The sequence below is a fragment of the Columba livia genome, chromosome 29, assembly GCF_036013475.1.
Source record: "Columba livia isolate bColLiv1 breed racing homer chromosome 29, bColLiv1.pat.W.v2, whole genome shotgun sequence".
Taxonomy (NCBI): Eukaryota; Metazoa; Chordata; class Aves; order Columbiformes; family Columbidae; genus Columba; species Columba livia.
The window spans coordinates 1,941,548-1,962,406 of NC_088630.1; the positions used below are offsets into that span (position 1 = coordinate 1,941,548).

General features: G+C 48.1%; 1 protein-coding gene and 1 long non-coding RNA gene across 3 annotated transcripts in view; one reads left to right on the top strand and one right to left on the bottom strand.

The window, feature by feature from the left end:
• LOC135576689 (uncharacterized) overlaps positions 1-8,709 on the top strand; it is a 191,757-nt gene extending 183,048 nt beyond the window's left edge. Inside the window, exon 2 of the long non-coding RNA XR_010468477.1 lies at positions 7,067-8,709. This is a non-coding gene — a long non-coding RNA (uncharacterized LOC135576689). The remainder of the gene's footprint in view (positions 1-7,066) is intronic.
• CERS5 (ceramide synthase 5) lies at positions 67-20,352 on the bottom strand. 2 transcript variants are annotated; one of them, XR_010468476.1, is made up of 11 exons: positions 20,067-20,352; positions 15,148-15,253; positions 11,699-11,829; positions 11,053-11,110; positions 9,551-9,601; positions 8,988-9,080; positions 8,059-8,187; positions 7,677-7,783; positions 5,264-5,420; positions 2,996-3,097; positions 67-1,302 (listed from the first exon to the last, which is right to left on the bottom strand). XR_010468476.1 is itself a non-coding variant. In XM_065043619.1 (10 exons), the coding sequence occupies exons 1-10, from the start codon at positions 20,255-20,257 to the stop codon at positions 1,150-1,152; spliced, it is 1,176 nt and encodes a 391-aa protein (XP_064899691.1). In that variant the 5' UTR covers positions 20,258-20,352; the 3' UTR covers positions 67-1,149. The 2 variants fall into 2 exon arrangements, 1 of the variants encoding a protein (XP_064899691.1); XM_065043619.1 differs by lacking the exon at positions 2,996-3,097.
• Positions 20,353-20,859: the final 507 nt, after the last annotated feature.

The following is a 20,859-nucleotide window of genomic DNA, read 5'->3' on the forward strand; positions in this document are numbered from 1 at the left end:
AACCAGAGAGGAGGGGCAGACCCACTCCTTGGCTTTATTTCCTTGAGATGAAACATATCGACTGAGTTTCTGTAGCATCTTTTAATCAGAAATAAGAGTAAAAAAAAAAAAAATATGGTAACAACTCAAGAGGTTTCCAGAAATTCTGCTCATGATTGACACTCTGGTCCTTCCATTGCCCCCAAGTACCATTGAGTAAAAAAAAATACAAACCAGCAAAGCCTAAAGTGTGGCCGCCCCCCCAGCCCCTGATTCCTCCGCACGGTCGCAAAGTCAGAGCAGCACCGTCCGCTCCGCCCCGACTGAAACAGCAGGTTCTGTTTAACACCAGCGCTGGTCCCCCCTGGCTCAGCCAACTGTGTCCAGTAGGTCTAGAAACACCTTCAAAACCACAACTTGCAACAGAAAAGAAGTTTTAAAAGGCATGTATTGTGAGAGTTGTCTCAGGGGCAAGAAACCACCCCCCCTCCCCCGTTTCGGAAGGCGGTAATCAAGACTTCAGAGGGGCTTGCAGCACCAAAAGCGGCAGCAAACGCTGGCCTGGTCCCTCATGACAGCAGAGATACTTCAGCTACAACCTCGGTGGCGCGCATGGCGAGTTCGAGCGGTGCTCCTGCTGTCGCACAGTCCAACTCAAAGCTTGGCTGGAGTCGAGCGCTCGCAGCAGGACTGAGAACACAAGAGTCTCTGCTGCAGGGGGGGAGCTGGGCCTGGAACCGCGGCCCCGCGCTCTCCCGTGGTTTGTGGAGTGCTCCAGGAGGCGCCGAACCCGCTGCGCCGGAGCAACCGTCACCGAAACGGCACCGGGACCCCTCCTGCGCTCAGCAGCCAAACTTGTTCCGCCTTGAGTTGATCCTGGTAAAAACCGCTTTGTCACAAACAAAGATACCTCTGCAAATATCGATGGGACTAAGACTGAAGTACAAAATGGCTTAAAGTGAAACCTGTGGCTTTGTTTTTGCCCCAAGTCATCAGCTTGATCCCTTCTGTCGCGCAAAGCCTCTGACTGGTCTGGATTGTGCCCGTTTCGGATTTGCTGGAGGTTTCTGGGGAAGGGGTATCTTGATTAAAGATCACTCGGGAATGTGGAGCTCAACACATCTAGATATTTAAAGACAAGTTCGTGTTTGCTCAAGGCCAACGCACAGCTTACTCCTCCTCTGTCCACTGCCCGCTGGCCACGTGGCCGTTGCTGCGGTTGGAGCCGTTACTTGAAGTGCTCAGAACTCCTTTTGTGCTGTTAGAGGTCACGTCCTCCTCTTCAGAGCTGCTCTCCACATCGCTGCGGTCATCTTTGGATACCTAAACACGGCAAATGAAATTTGGGAGTGGAAAGGGAAGAAGGGAAGATGAAAAAAAAACCCAACCAAACAAAAAAATGGCAGAAAACAGTAGTTAGGAGGTTGTGTCCATGTGATTAACCAGTTACCTTCTACATTTGACCTGAATCACTTCAAACTCACAAGGAAGAACCTGTCACCATATACAGAATGCAAGACACAGCCACTGAAAATGACAGTTTGGGACTACGAGTTCCATTTTCCAATGACTCTGCACATCGGTGAAAGCACCACACGTGGTTTGCTCTCACCAGACCAGAGGACGATACAGACCTTTGGTTGGTCTTGTCTTCCAAGACCTGCATTCTAGATGGGTTCAAGGTCACCCTTCCAAACAACACATTTGAGTCAAAAAACTCCTCACACCATTATCATCAGTGGGTATGATGACCCAAAACACTTATGTATCAGCTTCAGAGAGAACATTTTGTCCTACAGGGAGTGGCTTTGAGAATTTAAAAATTAACCAGCTATATTTATCAGATCACTGTTTGCACAAAGTGCTTCCCCCATTCTCACAGCGTGTGGTTTGTCGATGAGAACTCGTTTACGAGCAAAAGCCTGTTCAGACGGTAGAACAAAGACACCCATCCAATCCAGCAAACACCCGCTCTGGAGCAGAAGGAGCATCTCAGCCTGGAGTTCTGGATTTACTTTACAGGGCTGTGTCTTTAGTTAAAACCCCGACTGCAAACCCAGCGGAGTTTGGTTTGTACTTGGGATTTTGAAGCTTGCGAAGCAGATCCAGGCGCACGCTGCTGCTCCGGGTGCCGCAGGAGGGCACCGTCCAGCACAGGCGGGGAAGGGAAGGGATCCTAAGCCCATCCTAAGCCCGGCCCAAAGCGCAAACAAGCGCCTCGGTTGGTGGCGAAAAGCCAGAGCCATAAACTCCGCAGTGCCAAGCAGCGAGCGCGTGAACGGCCCGTGCGCTGTGCACCCCAAGCCAGGCTCTCCGCACTGCCGCCTTCACAACTAATAACCTTAATTTACTTAACGAGCAAGCGCTTTGCTGCAGCGAGCGCCTTCCCGAGGATTTGGGGATTTCATTCTTGCCTTGAGTTGGGGTTTGGGCTTTTGAACAGCACCAGGCAGGAGGGTTTTGAACTCAAGGGAAGATCTGGCAGCAAGTCAGGGCAAGTTAATGATCTCCAGGGTTGGTTTTGACAGGCCTGTTGGACGAACTGGCTTCTGTCTGTCACCAGAACTTTGGATATCCTTCCCCGCCTCTCCTGCTGTGTTGGAAGTTCGAAGGGTCACTGGCAGGAAGCAGAAACCCCTTTAAATTTTTCCCATTATTTGGAGGACAGGTCGCTGTTCTCCTTTTTGCAAAATGCGTTGCATTTTCCCCTCTCCTCTTCCACTCAGCACTGTGCTAATGAGCAGATATCAGAGTCCCTGTGGGCGTATTAAAGCAGGAAGGTGAAGGTCGTGCAGCCAGCTGACAGCAGATAAGAACAACCCCCAGGATACTGCTTTGACCTTTGGAAAAACGTGCATTTTAGCATTCTGCCAGAACCAGCACAGCATCAGCCGGGGAAAGAAACACTTTAAGCAAAGGCACCAGCCATCTAAAGCCCCAAGGCCACAGCTTTGCTTTTGTCTTTGCCTGGAAACAACCACAGATGCGTTTCAGTGAACAAACAGATCGCACTTACATGCAAAGGATGAAACTGTCCAGCTCCCATCTGGCACAGAGAAAAGGAGGGAGAAAAGAATGAAGAAGACAGAGCTTAAAGTCCTTTTTCTGGCTAGGTCACCTGGACAGGAGAGAACCAAGGAAAGGGAAAAGATGTAGAACTCAGGATACAGGAACAGCTGCACAGACAGAAAATCAGACATTTGCAGTAGCAGCTGTGGGGAACAGATAAAGATCACGTGCGGACCCTGAAACGTGCATTCTGACAATCACAGACAACGGCGATAGAAGTATTTTTCAAGATTACATTCCATGGGGCAGCTAAGAAGTCAAAATCAAGTACAGCTCAGAATACCAAATTTCTGACTTGAAAAAGCATTTGTGCTATGAAATCGCTGTTGCCCTCTGGTAGCTGTGAAGGAAGTGGCTTCTCTGGATGGGTAGGCTGGGTGTCAAATTAGTTCCTAGATTGGCTTGTCCTGCCTCATCCCACTGCAGCTGAACCGCAGCTTTTGGCTCAGCAAGTGAGCACTGTTCACTTTCAGGGTGCTATCTGCTGGTGACCAGCTGCTGCAGTTTCACCCTCCCTCTGCCTAAGACTCCCAACATGAATTAAGATTAAAATACTCATGAGTGAAGCTGGATTGCACCCCATTATCCCCGTGACAACACTCAAACCATTGCTGAGAACTGCTCTGCATACCTGGCTTATACCAAGCCAGACGTGCATTAGCGCTAATGAGTGGAAGATGCGTAACCCTCATCACAGCCTGAGAACCAAGTGAAGCTGGAAAACATCCTATATGATTGTCCAAAAAAGAGCCTACCACCACCTTAAACTGCAAACGAAGCACATAAGTTTGTCATCATCATTATTATAACAACATTGGAATGTACTGGAAAATGGGGTGATTCCCCTGCACGACCAGAACGTCCTCTCGAGAGCGGCCCTGCCTTTGGACATAGCCAGCAACTCGTCTGCAGAGCAACCGGTGGATGTGGTCTATACCTTGACTTCAGTAAAGCCTTTGACACAGTCTCCCACAGCATCCTCACAGCTCAGTTGAGGAGGTGTGGTGCATACAATAGAGCAGTGAGGTGGGTTGCAAACTGGCTTAAGGAGAGAAGCCAGAGAGTGGTGGTCAATGGTGCGGAGTCTAGTTGAGGCCTGTATCTAGTGCAGTGCCTCAGGGGGCCAATATTATTCAATAAATTATTCAATATATTCATTAACGATTTAGACGAGGGAATAGAGTGTACTATCAGCAAGTTTACTGGTGACACCAAGCTGGGAGGAGTGGTGACACTGGAGGCTGTGCTGCCATCAGAGACCTGGACAGGCTGGAGAGCTGGGTGGGGAATAACCTGATGAAATTTAACAAGGGCAAGTGTAGAGTCCTGCATCTGGGCAGGAACAACCCCAGGTTCCAGTATAGGTTGGGAAATTACATATTAGAGAGCAGTGTAGGGGAAAGGGACCTGGGGGTCCTGGGGACAGCACGGTGACCATGAGCCAGCACTGGCCCTTGTGGCCAGGAAGCCAATGGTACCTGGGGTGGGTTAGAAGGGGGGTGGCTAGTAGATCTAGAGAGGTTCTCCTTTCCCTCTACTCCGCCCTGGTGAGACCACATCTGGAATATTGTGTCCAGTTCTGGGCCCCTCAGTTCCAGAAGGACAGGGAACTGCTGGAGAGGGTCCAGCGTAGGGCAACGAAGATGATGAAGGGAGTGGAGCATCTCCCTTATGAAGAAAGGCTGAGGGAGCTGGGGCTCTTTAGTTTGGAGGAGACTTATTTATAAACATTAATGTTTATAAATATATAAATATATAAAGGGTGAGTGCCATGAGGATGGAGCCAGGCTCTTCTGGGTGGCAAACAACGATAGGACAAGGGGTAATGGGATCAAGCTGGAACACAAGAGGTTCCGCTTAAATTTGAGAAAAAACTTCTTCTCAGTGAGGGTGACAGACACTGGCCCAGGCTGCCCAGGGGGTTGTGGAGTCTCCTTCTCTGCAGACATTCAAAACCCGCCTGGACATGTTCCTGTGTAACCTCACTTAGGCGTTCCTGCTCCATGGGGGGATTGGACTAGATGATCTTTTGAGGTCCCTTCCAATCCCAAACATACTGTGATACTGTGAACTAAGGCAAAAGCTGCTGTTTTACAAAACACTCCTGGTGCGAGTGCCTCGAGATCTCATACCAGCCCTCACCAAAGGGCCTGGTTTCTCATGATCGCTTAACAGGGCTCGTAGGAGAGGCCCCAAAGCGGCCACCCAGTCTCACCTTTCCCCGCACGAGGGCTTTGTAGGCAGTGCGAACGATGAGATAGGACCAGATGACGTGCAGGACCTGCAAGGTCACCAGGAGCCCGTTGAACAGCCACCACGAAGGGTAAGGACCGATCAGCTCCCAGCTTTCGAACAGGGTTGTATTCAAAATCCTAAGAGAGACCCAGAAACACGTTTTAGATCGGCTGTGCCGGTAAGACGGCTTCCAGCTCTACATTAAGACGACCAGCCAGATGCACAACGGTTTGTATCTCACTGAAGCGTCTGTTGCTTTGCTCCTGTCAGAGCCGCGATGCAGTTCCTCTCTTGCCAGAGTCAGGAGACAGACTAAAGCTAATTAGAAACATTTGAACTGAGCAACCAACAGGAGACGCGAGCGCTCTGCAATGTGGTTACACAGACGGATCTGCTGCCAATTTGCTTCATAAAAGCACAAGCATTTGTAATAACTTTACAGGAAGTGATGTCAAGCTGCACTGGTCACCAAAACAACCATGAATGCGTTGATACTTGTGCAGCCTTCACCCATATTTAAGGATCAGGAAGGAATTTTGTTCCCAGTTGACCCTTCTCCCTGTGCTCTCTTCTCTTCCCTCAGATTTTTATAGATTCCTCCTGCCAAGCTGGAACAAGAAACCGCTTTATGGACAAAGCTTTGTGCTCTTCTTTCATTGCTGTTTTGCTGTTCTTGTCTCTGGGAGTTATTGCCGGTACTTCAGTAATTTAATAAACACTGTAGATTTTATGAAGTAGAGAGGTATGGAGAGACCTTTAAAGATGCCAGTAATTTTACACAGCTTTTATTGTTTCACAAGAAAAACAAGCCGCTCAAAGAACCACCCGAGTCCCCCAAAATGCAGCTACGGAAACATCTAACTCACAGCTTATGGGTGAATTAAATACAATTCCAGAGATCTGTGGATGTTTTGTGCTACTAATTAGGGAATATACGTGAAATGAAATAGCACAGGGTCTGCAAACTTGCCAGATTTCTCTGCAAAGTTGAGGAATTACATTACAGCCAGTGGAAAGTATATTAAAGATTTAAAGGGCTGCTGAGCAATCGCCTGATGCAAGAACATGACCTCATGACAGACAAGAGCAATAAAAACAATGACAGCTATCTCATCTGTCACTGGAAGGGGCCTGGGAAGACACAGCAATTAAAGCTCTTCCTTATCCAGGCCCCTTCGGTGCATTTACTGGAAAACGAGCAAGAGCTTTAATTGCAGGCCTGATACCAAAGCCTAAGTATTGTTTCTGCCGATTGTCAAGGCACCCAAAAAGAATGGGAGCACAAGCTGTCCCTTGCCTGGGAAATAAATATATGCAGTAAAACCGAAATAAACTAAGTAATAATCAGGTGTGAGCAAATTTTCACCACAGTCTTTCAACAGAAACAAGAAGTGGATAACGGCTCATCAAGAGAACCAGCTCACCGAGCCTGAGCTATTGAAGACAGGCTGAGAGAGTTGGGGTGTTCAGCTGGGGAAGAGAAGCTCCGGGGAGACCTTAGTGCAGCCTTTCAGTGCTTAAAAGGGGCCTGAAGAAAGATGGGGACAGACTTTTGAGCAGGGCCTGTTGGGATAGGACAAGGGGTGATGGTTTTAAACTCCAGGAGGGAGATTCAGGCTGGATAAAAGGCAATTGTTGTCCTGAGGGTGCTGAGAGCCTGGCCCAGGTTGGCCAGAGAGGTGGTAGATGAACCATCCCTGGAGACATCCCAGGCCAGGCTGGACGGGGCTCTGAGCAACCTGAGCTGCTGAAGATGTCCCTGCTCATGGCAGGGGTGGGTAAGGTGACATTTGAAGGTCCCTTCAACCCAAATTATTCCACGATTATATGTGGTGAGAGGCAATCTCATTACAGTGTGATTAGCTATAAGCCATTTAGCCAGAGTTTCAACTCCCAAGAAACCCAAGACCTATTTCAGTCTCTGAACAGTCACGACACAAGCACAGGACACGAGTGTCATAAGAATCAGAAACTGCTGCGATGACTAAGCCAGATACTCAAAAAAAAACCCCAAACTTACCTCAAGAGACTATGCCTCATTCATAACTACTTCCAAAAGTTCTTAAGAGAAGCAAACAACGCTTGGAGTGTTTCAGAGCAGCCAGCGGCTGCCTTGGCTCCAGCTGATGCGCGCTGTCACCGCTGTGCGGCCGCGGGAGCGGGGCCAGCTGTGCTTTGGGAGTCTGAACACTTTTCATGCTCCCTCCGCTGGCTGTTGAGAGGTTTCTCTTCATCTACCTCATGGACCGTACCGCTCTGAACGGCGTTTGGGTTGTCTGCAGCTTCGTGTTGCCTTAAGGGACAGGCTGGAGTGCTTGCAAGGGGTCTAAATACAAAGGTTTTGCTTAAAGGATTGGAAAAACAAATAAAATCTTACAGCTTGAGGTGCTTACCAGAAAGGATAAATGCCCAACCGTGTAACAATGAATACGACACCAAAGAGCATGAAGAAAGCATCGCATAGACGTTGGTACTTGGCATAATTGGCCAGCTTTGCAGCCTAAAAGAGACAAGAAACATGAGAATATTATTCCCTTTGTGAACTCGTGTAATTACCAGGCTGTAGAGCTACAAAAACCCTTCAAGCCATCACATTTGCAAGGGGTTTGGAACATTTAGGGATTATTCTCAGCGCTAAAGCGGTTCTGAAGAAAAGCTGACAAGGCAGGATCAGCAGCGCAAGTTTTATGGCATATTTAATGCAGTTTATCAGGAATGGGAAAGGCAGCTCGCTCCTTTGAGACCACACTGGCAAAGACGGGAAAGGAAACTCACCTCTAACAGAAAATCTGATGCGTCGTGGAGGCACAGCACCAGAGTTCCAACCCGCACCATGTTATTCATGTAAGAGAATGTAATGAGACCAATTGTTGCCAAATGATGGACGAACATAATCAGGAAGTCCTGGAAATAGGGAAAAAATTAATGAAGAATCTTTGGCTGTCAAACAGTGGGGAACATAATTCACTTTGGTAAAGTCAGAGTACAAAATTCAACATAATAAACAGTAGCATAGATGCTGTTATCACTCTTTCTGCAGCTACAAGATATTCTGCAATGCCTCACCTGCTAATATTGTACAGAAAAAAATCCCAGGCCAATGTTCTTTCTGAACAGTCAATGCAAGAACTGGGCTCATTTGCTACTTTGCACTTTGTACAACAGAAGCAATAAACCATGATTTACTACGAACTGTTTTCCAACAGCAACAATAAGCCAAACCCTGGAACGCAGTGCAATGGAATTGGATTCCGGCAATTGCGACAAGTCATCATTCTGCTACACACATGAAAAACTCCTTTCAAAACAACATTTATTATTGCTTTGTGTTTGTCATTTTCTCAGCCAGCTCAGCAAGGTACTATGTGAGCATTTCATTTTCAGGTTTTCTTGTAAGCTTTCTAATTAAATCTGCTTTTTATGCAATTATTTAGTAACTTTTTATTGGGAGGTATTGAGTGACCGTTCTTTCCTGGGAGGTGAAAGGGACACTCAAGGATACAGCGGGTTGTGTATCAGCCTCGCTCCTCCCTCGTCTCCAGGGCTGGGCAGTGATTAGAGAAGGAGGCAGACTACACAAAGATGGGAATGAGGAAGAAAACACAGATATTACTGTGCTTTAACTTTACCGGCCAGGCACGCTCACATTTTTTGGTAATCTATCTATTTAGCAAAGCAATCAGTGCAATTCTGCTTCATCTCACCTTCCGTTTAATGTCTGTAAACTGAGAAAACATAAGAGACCAGTAGAAGGCCAGCTCCAAGATATAATAATAATAAAGCCTGGATGTTAGAGGCTGGAAAACAACGAGAGAACAGTTAGAAAACAAATACTTCAAAAAGTACATTAAAATGAACTTTTTCCTTCTTTCCCATCCCGCTCTGTTTCTTTAGAATACCGACACGTACGTTAAAAGATCCAGAATTAAGGTTTAGTAAAAACAAGCTTAAGCACCAGACATCTTACTCCGGGCTTAGTCACACATACTTGTGTGTTTGAGCTTTATTCACAAGGAGCAAGATTCCCCTGTCAGTATTTACAGCTCCTACTTGATCAGAAAAGCACAGACTGGCTGAGCTCCACACAACCAGACAGCATGAAAACAACACTGTAAATAAGTTACCAGTATAATTTAATGCATGATTTATGCAGCATCCACCCCACGGAATAACAAAAACCACACAAGTCTGAGTTTCAATCTGCTACCATTAACAAAACACCACCCAGAATTGTACAAAAAGCTGGAATCTGGTGTTTCTATCCTACCTGAAAAGGGTAGTTGTACCAGCACTGTCGTGTGTCCCAAAACCAGGGTGCCTAAAAAGTACAAGGTAAGTTATAATTCCGGGTTTATTTTCTTCCCAATCACATAAGGCAGTTGAGCACCACAGGACTGTTTGGCTGCAATCTCCAGCAGTTCCCTGTCCTTCTGGAACTGAGGGGCCACAACTGGACACAAGATTCCAGATGTGGTCTCACCAGGGCACAGTAGAGGGGCAGGAGTCTGTGTCAATACCTTACTCAAGTCAAGGGAGATCACCTCCACTGCTCTGCCATCATCCATCTATCTTGTTATGTCCTCACAAAAGTCAATGAGGTTGGTCAAGCACGACTTCCCCTTGGTGAAGCCATGCTGACTGCCCCTCATGACCCTCTTAGCCCTGATATGCCTTGAGATGGCACCAAGGAGAAGTCGTTCCATCAGTTTCCCAGGGATGGAGGTGAGGCTGACCGGTCTAGAGTTCCCCGGCTCCTCCTTCTTGCCCTTTTTGAAGACTGCAGTGACATTTGCTTTCCCCCAGTCCTCAGGCACCTCTCCCGTTTCCCAAGACTTGGCAAAGATGATGGAGAGCGGTCCAGCAACGACCTCAGGCAGCTCCCTCAGCACCCGCGGGTGCACCCCATCCGGACCCATGGATTTATGGATGTCCAGATTGCCTAAGTGCTCCCTAACCCAGTCCTCATCAACCCAGGCAAACTCCTCCACTGTCCTGCCCTCCTCTGGGGCCTCAGCGGTGCGGGATCCTCAGGACAGCCTCCGGCACAGCAGACACAGACAAAGAAGGTGTTCAGTAACTCTGCCTTCTCTGTATCTTCTGTCACCAGGGCACCCACCTCATTCATCAGTGGCCTACACTGCCTCTGCTGTTAGTTTTATCTGCCACATACTGGAAAAAGCTCTTCCTGTTGTCCTTGACCCCTCTCACCAGGTGTAATTCTAAGGAGGTCTTAGCTTTCCTCGTTGCCTCCCTACACCCTCTGACAACAGCCTTATATTCTCCCCAAGTGGCCAGCCCCCCCTTCCATGATCTAGAAACTCCCCTCTTCCACTTGAGCACACCCAGCAGTTCCCTGTTTAACCACGCAGGTCTCCTGGCTCCCTTCCTTGACTTCTATGTGTCGGGACGCTCAGATCTTGTGCCTGGTAGAAACAGTCCCTGAACATCAACCAACTATCTTGGGCCCCTTTACCTTCAAGCAGCCTTGCCCATGGGATTTCCCCCAGCAATTGCCTGAAAAGGCCAAAGTTTGCCCTGCTGAAATCCAGGGTTGCAAATCTGCTTGCTATCCTGCTCCTGCCACAGGAGATCCTGAACTCCACCATCTCATGGTCACTGCAACCAAGGCAGCCCTCAACCTTTACCGCTTCAACCAGCCCCTTCTTGTCAGTGAGGATGAGGTCCAGCAGTGCACCTCTCCTAGTCGGCTCCTCCACCCTTTGCATCAGAACGTTATCATCAAGAGATAGAGGGGGAGACAGAACTCACCGTCCAGAGGAACCTGAGTCCATAAAAAAATATACTTAAATAAAATGTAAACCTCCACCTGGAAAGAGAAGCAAAAATTAAACTCAGAAATAGCTTCTGGTTAACATTTATAACAACAAATGAAAAGCTTTCACCCACCAATGGTAATCCTTCACTTTTAAATGCTTAATGTAAGAATAAACCTATTGAAGAGTTTTCACACCACACACTAGTTTGCATCAACAGCAACATTTGAAATAAAGCTCAGAGTGAACACGCATCATTCATATGTTTTAATATACAATAAGATAACAAGACAAGTTCTTGTTATCCAGAAGGTATCCTAATAAATGTATTTGTCCCTCTTACCTTGTGGCTTTAAGTAGACAAAACCACACTGGGGGGGAGAATTAAGATGAAGAAAGTTACTGGAAAGGAGAGAAAGCAGCACAGAAGAAATAAGTCAGGAAAAGTATTCAGATGCTACTACACTAACAGAAGTAAATGCAAGTGTTCAGGAGGAGATAAAGAACAAAAGAATGAAGTGAAATGAAATTAAAAACCCCAAGACACCAGCTTAAATCAGCAGGTGAGCAGTGTCAGTTCGAAAAGAACACACGGCTGGAGTTTAAGATGAAGCCACATCTTGGCCTCTGCACAAACATACATGCTCTCACAAAACTTGGTGAGGGTGGTGGGTTTGTCCTGGTTCCTCCGCTGCCGAAACCAGCGCTGGATCTTTCGAACGTCCCAGTCCAGCTGCTTTGACAGGCCTTCTAACCTTTTTCCATCTGGAGACTGAGGGGAAAATGAAACAAGGGTCATTTCTGCTGCTTCTCAACCCGCTTTCAGTCCGAGAACCCTCCGGACTATGATAGAAATGATGCAGAGAACAAAAACCGCACACTAGGAAGGCACTACACCCAGACTAGAGGCAGGAACCCATCGCCACAAATATTAATTCAAGTTTAGTCTTCATAAGCCACTAATTACTTAATGACTCAGAATGCTTTTGGTTTAACATTTCCTCATCTATTTCATCATTCGACAGCACGTCACGACAAAGAACGCAATTGTTCTGTTTCTTAATTTGGGGGGAGGAGGTTTTAAAACGTCCTGTCCAACCTGTGAGAACTTGCACATCAATTCAAACAGTCCAGAACTCGGGAAGATCAAAGCTGAACACATGGAACGTTGCTACTCACTGCAAGTTTAAGGAAACTTTAAAGTGAAAGTCAGTTTAACACATCAGATATTTGAATATTCCCAAAGGGCATCGTAGAGACGGCATCATTTCTGTTATCTAAGTTTATGAAGAACATTAAATTGATCTACAGTGATCTCCCTTGACTTGAGTAAGGCATTGACACCGTCTCCCACAGCATCCTCACAGCTGAACTGAGGGAGTGCGGTCTGGATGAGCGGGTGGTGAGGTGACTGCGAACTGGCTGGAGGGAAGAAGCCAGAGAGTCGTGGTCAATGGGCAGAGTCCAGTTGAGGCCTGGATCCAGTGCAGTGCCTCAGGGGGCAGTGCTGGGGCCGGGATTGTTCAATATATTCATCAACAATTTGGAGGAGGGAATAAAGTGACTGTCAGCAAGTTTGCTGATGACACCAAGCTGGGAGGAGTGGTGACACTGGAAGCTGTGCTGCCATCAGAGACCTGGACAGGCTGGAGAGCTGGGCGGGAACAATTTAATGAAATAGAACAAGGGCAAGTGCAGAGTCTTGAATGTGGGCAGGAACAACCCCAGGTTCAGTGTAAGTTGAGGAATGAGCTATTAGAGAGCAGTGTAGGGAAAAGGGAGCTGGGGGTCCTGGGGACAGCAGGGTGACCATGAGCCAGCACTGGCCCTTGTGGCCAGGAAGCCAATGGTACCTGGGGTGGGTTAGAAGGGGGTGGTCAGTAGGTCAGAGAGGTTCTCCTGCCCCTCTGCTCTGCCCTGGGGAGACCACACCTGGAATATTGTGTCCAGTTGTGGCCCCTCAGTTCCAGCAGGACAGGGAACTGCTGGAGAGAGTCCAGCGCAGCCACCAAGATGCTGGAGGGAGTGGAGCATCTCCCGTGTGAGGAAAGGCTGAGGGAGCTGGGGCTCTGGAGCTGGACAAGAGGAGACTGAGGGGGGACTCATTCCTGGGGATCAAGATGGAAAGGGGGAGTGTCAGGAGGATGGAGCCAGGCTCTTCTGGTGACAACCAGTGACAGGACAAGGGGCAATGGGTGCAAACTGGAACACAGGAGGTTCCACTTAAATTTGAGCAGAAACTGCTTCTCAGTAAGGGTGACAGAACACTGGAACATTCTGCCCAGGGGGTTGTGGAGTCTCCTTCTCTGCAGACATTCCAACCCGCCTGGTTCCTGTGTAACCTCATCTGGGTGTTCCTGCTCCGGCAGGGGGATTGGACATTCTGTGATTCTGTGATTTTCATTATTAAGACCACGACTTTGCTGTAATTCCATCACAACCGGATCTTGGTGCACTTTACTGGGCTTTAATGGTTCGGGCTCCCTGGCACGTCTGCATTGGAAGCGAATTTACCTCAAGGGTGGATTTTCAGTGCTCCGATTTCAGAAGAGCAATGAAACCCTTCCCCTGCAGCAGTGCCGCCCCACCTTGGGAATCTCCAAACCCAAGAGCAGACACTCGCGCATCGGTTCAGATATATGCAGCTCTGTTTTCATAAACTGGATACATTTTGCACATTCATTTCAAGGACATCCTCCCCACAAACAGCATCAAATCATCGGGACTTTCCAGTTCACACGTCATTCCAAATACCTCAAAACTTTAACGTTCCCATGAGGAGAGTGTTAGTGAGGTTTTTAAAGCCTTTCGCTTCCATTCACTGAGTGCTTTATCTCTTCCACTCAGGATGAAGTTCAGCATCACATCAGAACATAAAACCCTCTGTTTAGTTATGTTTAACTCAAATCTATCGTGGTACCTGCCTGGATTTCACTGTCAACGTTCAACAGAGCACAGACAGCTTGAATTCTGTAATTCTGAAGTGAAGAATTGTCAGCTTAAGTGAGAGAAAGGCCATGAAACAACCAAAAGAAACACCTACTGTCAACAGAACACAGAGCCATGGACTGAACACTTCCCCTAAACAACTGGTGTTGTCCGATTCCACAACAGACAGCACAAAGAAGAGGAAGGAATTCCCACAACTGGTCAATAAAACCAGCAAAGGAACAGATCTCAAGGAAAAGAGCAGCACTTTTCCAATAGAACGTGAAAGATACTGGGAAATTTCTTGTCGAACCGAGAATTACCACTTGCTACAATTTGCACAAAGGCAGGGAACTAAAGGAAGGAACCTTGTAGCTTTCTAAAAAGAGAACAGTTTTTATTAAAGACTCTTCAGTGTTCAAAAGCACAGGCCAGACATTTTTTTCTTTGCTACAAGAAGGATGTGCCAGAGGCAAAGAAAAATAAGAAAGGGCACACTCAGTGTACGTGCACAGCGTGAAATGCGTTTCACAGAATCACAGAGAATCCCAGAGTGTCAGGGGTTGGAGGGACCTGGAAAGCTCATCCAGTGCAATCCCCCCATGGAGCAGGAACACCCAGATGAGGTTACACAGGAACCAGGCGGGTTGGAATGTCTGCAGAGAAGGAGACTCCACAACCCCCTGGGCAGCCTGGTCCTGACACTCCCCTTTCCATCTTGATCCCCAGGAATGAGTCCCCCCTCAGTCTCCTCTTGTCCAGCTCCAGAGCCCCAGCTCCCTCAGCCTTTCCTCACACGGGAGATGCTCCACTCCCTCCAGCATCTTGGTGGCTGCGCTGGACTCTCTGCAGCAGTTCCCTGTCCTGCTGGAACTGAGGGGCCACAGCTGGACACAAGATTCCAGGTGTGGTCTCCCCAGGGCAGAGCAGAGGGGCAGGAGAACCTCTCTGACCTACTGACCACCCCCTTCTAACCCACCCCAGGTCCCATTGGCTTCCTGGCCACAAGGGCCAGTGCTGGCTCATGGTCACCCTGCTGTGCCCAGGACCCCCAGGTCTCTTTCCCCAAACTTCTCTCAAACTAGAAAAGTGGAAACAAAAAGCTGCCCCACATTCCTACTTACAGGTGTCTGTTTCCAGCAGAATTAGAAGCAGGACTCACCTTGGTGATGGATGTAAACACTTTCTCTAAAATTGCATTGGGCTGAGCTCTGTGAGGTCCACTGTCTTGAATGCCGAGTTTTATGGCACATGGCTTAGCAATAAACCTGAAAAAGTTCCAAAGAAAGAGTCAGATTAAAACAAGATCCTTATTTCCCTACTCTGCCTAAATCACAAGGAGCCCAACCTGTCACCAGCTGCAAAACACATTCTAAAAGCTTTTGAACATTTGTACTCACTTTGCTTAAAGAAACTTAACAGGTGAAGTAATATATTGTATTAGTGCAAGTGGTAATTGCAGACAGCACGTAGAGTACATGTAGCTAAAATAAAAAGTTAAATCTGAATGTCCTCGGCTTATAAGGACAGAATGTGTTCCCCCGAGTGATTCTCATGACTTGGAAATAAAATAATACATCACTGATAAGAAACCTTGTAGCCCTATAAACAAAATGCTGCATTTCCAGAAGGCGTCCCCGTGTCACACAGCTCAGAAATAAGGGAACTTCAAGCCACCCAGTTCCTAAAAGACGCAGTTTTGGGGGTGTTTTTTATGGCTTTGTGAAAAATGAAGCGTCTTGTTTCCTCCAGGAGAGTGAGGAAGATGTAAGAAGTTACTCGGTGTGAGACACCTGAGATCTCAGGGTTCCCTCGGTCCTGTGTGCGCGGCGTATCCCAAAAGCTGGTCCAACACTTGGTGAGTTTTGTAGCACGGACACTCTGAAAACGAGCCTGGTTTTGCAACTAAAACAAATACATACGTGTTCAAAACTTATGCGATTTCGCTGCACCTTTGTGTCTAAACAAGCGCGGGATTTGAAGGAAAACACCCGTGTTACCTGAAGGTGTGAATTGTTCTCTCTCCTGCTGGTGAGCAAGAAAGGGCAGTTTCAAGAAGCAATTTCTATTATTGTTTTTAATCAATTATTTTGAGAGTGAGCAAAAGACCTATTTCTCAACCCAGTTTTGAAAAGGACCCAACACTTGCATCACTCAATCTGTTTTGCTTTGAAACAGAGATTGTTTCAAAGAGAACCAATGACACACGCGAGCTCCATTTACAAGACTCGGTGCCATCGAGCACACAACGCTGCTTTTCCCAACCACCCTATTTGTTTCCATTTCTCCTCATGTTTAAAAGATTAAAATTCAGGATAACCAGGAGCATAAGTGCTCCAACAGCAATAATTCTCAGGAGCACATCGCTAGTGCTCCGGTGCCAAATACCTACGGCTTTTGGTTTCAGAACAGATCCAGGTTGCGGGGTTTTCCCCTTGAGAAACTGCAGATCGCAACTAATCCCAAAGCAACTCCCCTGCTCTCAGACAACATTAAAGCAACAGACGCCGCGGCCCCAGGTTTCACTGTTCCGCTTCACTTCTTCAGACGTCCTGTTCATTTCAACAGGGAGAGCTTAAAAAAATAATAAAATATTAAAAAAAAACACAAAGGAAAGGGTGATTTCCTTTGAGCTCGGCTCAAAAGGCTCGCGGCTTCCTCTATAGACTACCAGCCAGAAAGCATGGCCTGATGTTATGAAATACTTTGGCCAGACCCCCATAAAAGTGTCCATCTTTATATTCTTCTTCCCTACAGGATGTACCGCAACAGCAAAGCGGCACGTGTGCAATTACAGGATGCCGATGATTTTTATTTCGTTTTCTGGGACATAGTGCTTACAGCTCTATTAAATATATATATATATATATCCTGGCCTGAAGATGTGTGTGGGCTGGTTTCCTCAAGGAAGAGAGCTGAAAAATCTACATATCTGCATGTTCAGTTAATTTATAGCTCAGCAGATCTTCTTTTAAGAAGGAGAGAAGGAGTGGTTAAGAAAGCTCATAGGGATCCATACAAAGTTTTAGCATCAAGGAGAGAAGAAACAGCATCTCCTTGGAAAAAAAGGTGTAGAAATAATTTACTTAAAGATGAGAAAAAACCCACACAAAACCTTGTATGAAACTGTTCCTGAGTTATTGGCTTCCTTAACTAGCAGGCCTAGGGAAAAACACAGAGAGCAAAAAATCTGCATAGCAACAGCAGTTAAACACCAAAAAAAGGCTGCCCAGGTTTGTATTCTTGGGGATACTCAAAACCAAACAGCACAGGACCACGAGCAACCCGACTTGGCTAAACCACTGGTCTTGTTTTGGGGAAAGGACAGGACAAGGTGACCTGCACAGGTCCCTTTTAATCTAAATTATTTTATGATTCCACATAAATCTTAACGGCGGCAACTATTCCCAAGGTCGGCTTACTGCCACACCTTCCCAGCACAGAATTATCATCACTTAAACACTTGCGTTACACTTTTCTAAGCGGGTATCTGCTCACCAGTTCAAGTCACACCTACCGAGCTCCCCTTTGCACGCTGGTTATTAAGACAGACTCATTCTGACACCAACACCAGTTTTCAAGCACACAGATGTTATAACAAACGTTGTACTTCACAAACCCAAAGGCAGAATCCTTTACGGAACATTCGCTTTGGTGACTCTCTATTACAGCTCTGAAAAGGAAGAACAATCTGTGAAATAGTAAGATTTTTAAAGTAGTTTCTCTGTGTTAAGAAAAAAACCACCTCGTTTCACAACTGTCCCTAATTTTCCTGATCGACCTGATAAAGTAACATCTAAAATCACTTTTTCATGCCCCACAGCTTGAGCACAAGCTGCAGATTCTTCCTCAGACCTGGAGAGTAACAGCGTATCTGTTACCAAAGGGCATTCCAGTGTAATTTTATTACACACTTCATATGAATAACAGGCTCCAGGTTTCCAGAGATACCTGGGGTTTGGGGTTTTTTTTGTGTCTACAGCAAGACAAGATGCATAGGGGAAAATAAAGGCAAGTATAAGCAAGAAAAAACAATAAAACCCCACAAATTTGGTTTTATTATTTCTTCTTGCCTGCACAAAAGTGCATCCTGAGTCTTCACCTTCCTCTATGAGTTTTGCCTCATCTCCACAGTCATGTACTTCCCACAGACAGCCTGAATCAGCCTAACGAACATTCTACCACCATCGTGACGCAAAGGTTAATCTATAGGAGCGTTCGCGCACAAATATGCGTCAGCCTTACGAGTGTCAGTGTCACAAAAGCGCTTCCTCACGCTGAAGATCTACAGCAAAAAGGAGAGAGAGAGAAGAACAAAATCAAGAGAGGCTAAAACAAAAGCGCCACGCAAATATAGAATTCAAGTTGTGAGTCATTGCCAAATGTGTGTCAAGGAAGACATCTGACACAATCAGCCCCAAAGCCTCAATCGGGGTATTTGCACAACAGTTTATGAAGACAAATTGGAACTTTTATGACACGTTCAGAGTGGCAGGAGGGAAGAGAAAAGCGTTTCTTACATAAAACGGTCTTTCAAAATCAGCAGACTAGAAAGTACCCTGGATGTCGCCCTCACAATCTGCTTTCACTTCAGGACACCATCAAGACACACTATAGCAAAGACAGAGCTGAAAAAAGGAACGAGCCTCTCAGGGACGGAGCCACGGTCTCTAGTTTTACCTCCCTAAATTAACACTGCGAAAGGAATTTCACAAGCCGTGTAGATAATTGCCACCAGGAGGACTGTGTTATTAGGTGAGGTAGGATGTACTGGATCTCTCCTACCATCCCACACTCCAGAGAATCTGCTGCTCTCCTTCTCCAGACTAAAACACCTGAACTAAAGAGCGCTGGGAAAGCGAGACCTTCCTATAACATCCCTCTCAGGGGATCGTTCTGTCTCACAACCTCCTTTCCTTGGCTGTTGGCAAGTGTGAACATTTATGGCCAAGCTGCGGTGAGATTTTGGCACCACCACATGTGTTCCTGGGTCCTCTGCACCGGTTTGAGCTGCCAGGAGTTTTCTGGAGGAAAAGAAATAGAGCCTCAAATGCCTCTCTTAGCCTGCTGAGCTGCTTCATTTTTCTTCACGGTTTGCTTATCTTTTTACTTTACATCAGTTCCCTCTTCTTACTTCATTTCTAAAAGCTCAAGCAAATTCACACTTCTTACAGAAAACCCACAAAACGAAACCAACTCACTTTAGTCCTACAGCCCTTTTCACGCTTAGAAATACTTCTGCCTTTTCAATGGGGGAATTCAAGATTAAATCAATGTTTAATGAACTACCTGACCAGGAATACAAGGTGTCTCGCTCTGCTTCACCTAACGGTTTTCCTAAATAAGCCACTTTAGTAATTAGCATCTATGTCACCCACACATTCTGCCCTGCATAAGATACACATTGTGGGGAGGATAAACCTCTGCCCCAGGGAACAGTTTATATCAGATGCCTCTGAACACTTAAGCAAATGAGAAATTACACCTGTTTATGGGCAGACAGGATGATCTGCACACACTTCCGTCATGCAAGGGATCCACAAATTGTTTAATAATACACCAGGCCATGAGAACAAGTCCTGTTTCCTCAAGCAGGAACTCGCAAGGGAAGCACAAGGAAAGGCAGAGCAGCCACACAGCAAGGCGACCGCCGAGCAGCAGGTTCTCCAATAAAAGTGAATTCCCCAAACTCTTTTCTTGTGTTACCTCAGCGCCAGGTGCCGGTAGCACCGGAGGAGCCCCTCGGGATCCAAACCCAGGGGACAGAGGGGCCCTGCGGGCTCGTGTGTCGTGACAGACACACAGAACTCCCGGTCAGGTCTCCAGGGCTACACGATGTCCCCTTTCCACGCAAAAAAAGGGAGAGCCCGCCACGGCCTCAGCGGAAGCGCCTCAACGCTGAGGGGCCGGGGAACCCGCCCGCTCCGGGCCCGGGGCCGCCGCTCCCCGCCCCGCGTTGCTAAGAGACACCGGCGGCCTCGCCGCACACTCGGCCCCGAGGAGGGAGCGGGCGGCATCCCGGCCGCCTCCGGCCGCCGTTGCCCTGGGGGAGCCCCGCGGCGGGGGCGGGCCCGCGCTCACCTCTCGAAGAGCAGCCGCACGGCGAAGATGCCGAGCGCCAGCGGGAAGGCGGAGAGGACGTGGCCCGCCCGCGGGTACTGCAAACCGCTGCCCGGCGGGCCCGGCTCCCCGGCCAGGTCCGCCCACGTCACGTTGTGCGGCAGCCAGAACCGCTCGTTCCAAAACCAGGCCCGCAGCGCCGCCGCCGCCATCTTCCGCTGCCTCCCCTCCCTCCGCCTCCCTCCCGGCGGCCGCAGCTCAGGCGGCCACCGCAGCCGACACGGGGCGGCCCCGCCAACCGGCGCCGCCCTCCCTCCTCCCCGCCCCCCACCCCCGGCGGCGAGGGCGCATGCGCAGGCCGGGAACGGAGAGGCGGGGCTTAGCGGAGCCACGCCCGCGTCGCGGACCGTTAGCTCGGAGCAGGCGCGGTGCGGGGCCGCGCGCGCTCGCTCCCGCCACCGTCTCAAGCGCTCGGGGTCGCGCGTCGCGCGCTTCCTGGGGGTTTCTACGGGCAGAGACGGGTTGTTCTGACTGAAAAGAAGTCCTCAGGCAGTCTGTAATGGGGCCGAAAACACGCGGTACTGAGGGGAGTCCGGTCTCCCCGCGCAGGAAGGTGCCCGCCCGAACCTGAGCAGCACTGAGGCGGCGGGTTTTAGTCGATGCTGGTGCAAAAACCACCTCCCGCGCGGCCCTGAGGGGCAGATTTACAGAATGTGAGGGGTTGGAAGGACCTGGAAAGCTCATCCAGTGCAATCCCCCCATGGAGCAGGAACACCCAGATGAGGTTACACAGGAACCAGGCGGGTTGGAATGT

What these genes read in the sequence shown, in the direction of transcription:
- CERS5 (XM_065043619.1), bottom strand. Translation starts at nt 20,257, where the DNA reads ATGGCGGCGGCGGCGCTGCGGGCCTGGTTTTGGAACGAGCGGTTCTGG. An exon ending in TGTTTACATCCATCACCAAG is followed by an intron (nt 11,830 to 15,147) that starts GTGAGTCCTGCT and finishes TTTTCCCCTCAG; the next exon opens with TCTCCAGATGGAAAAAGGTT. An exon ending in TTACAGACATTAAACGGAAG is followed by an intron (nt 8,188 to 8,987) that starts GTGAGATGAAGC and finishes CCCTATTTCCAG; the next exon opens with GACTTCCTGATTATGTTCGT.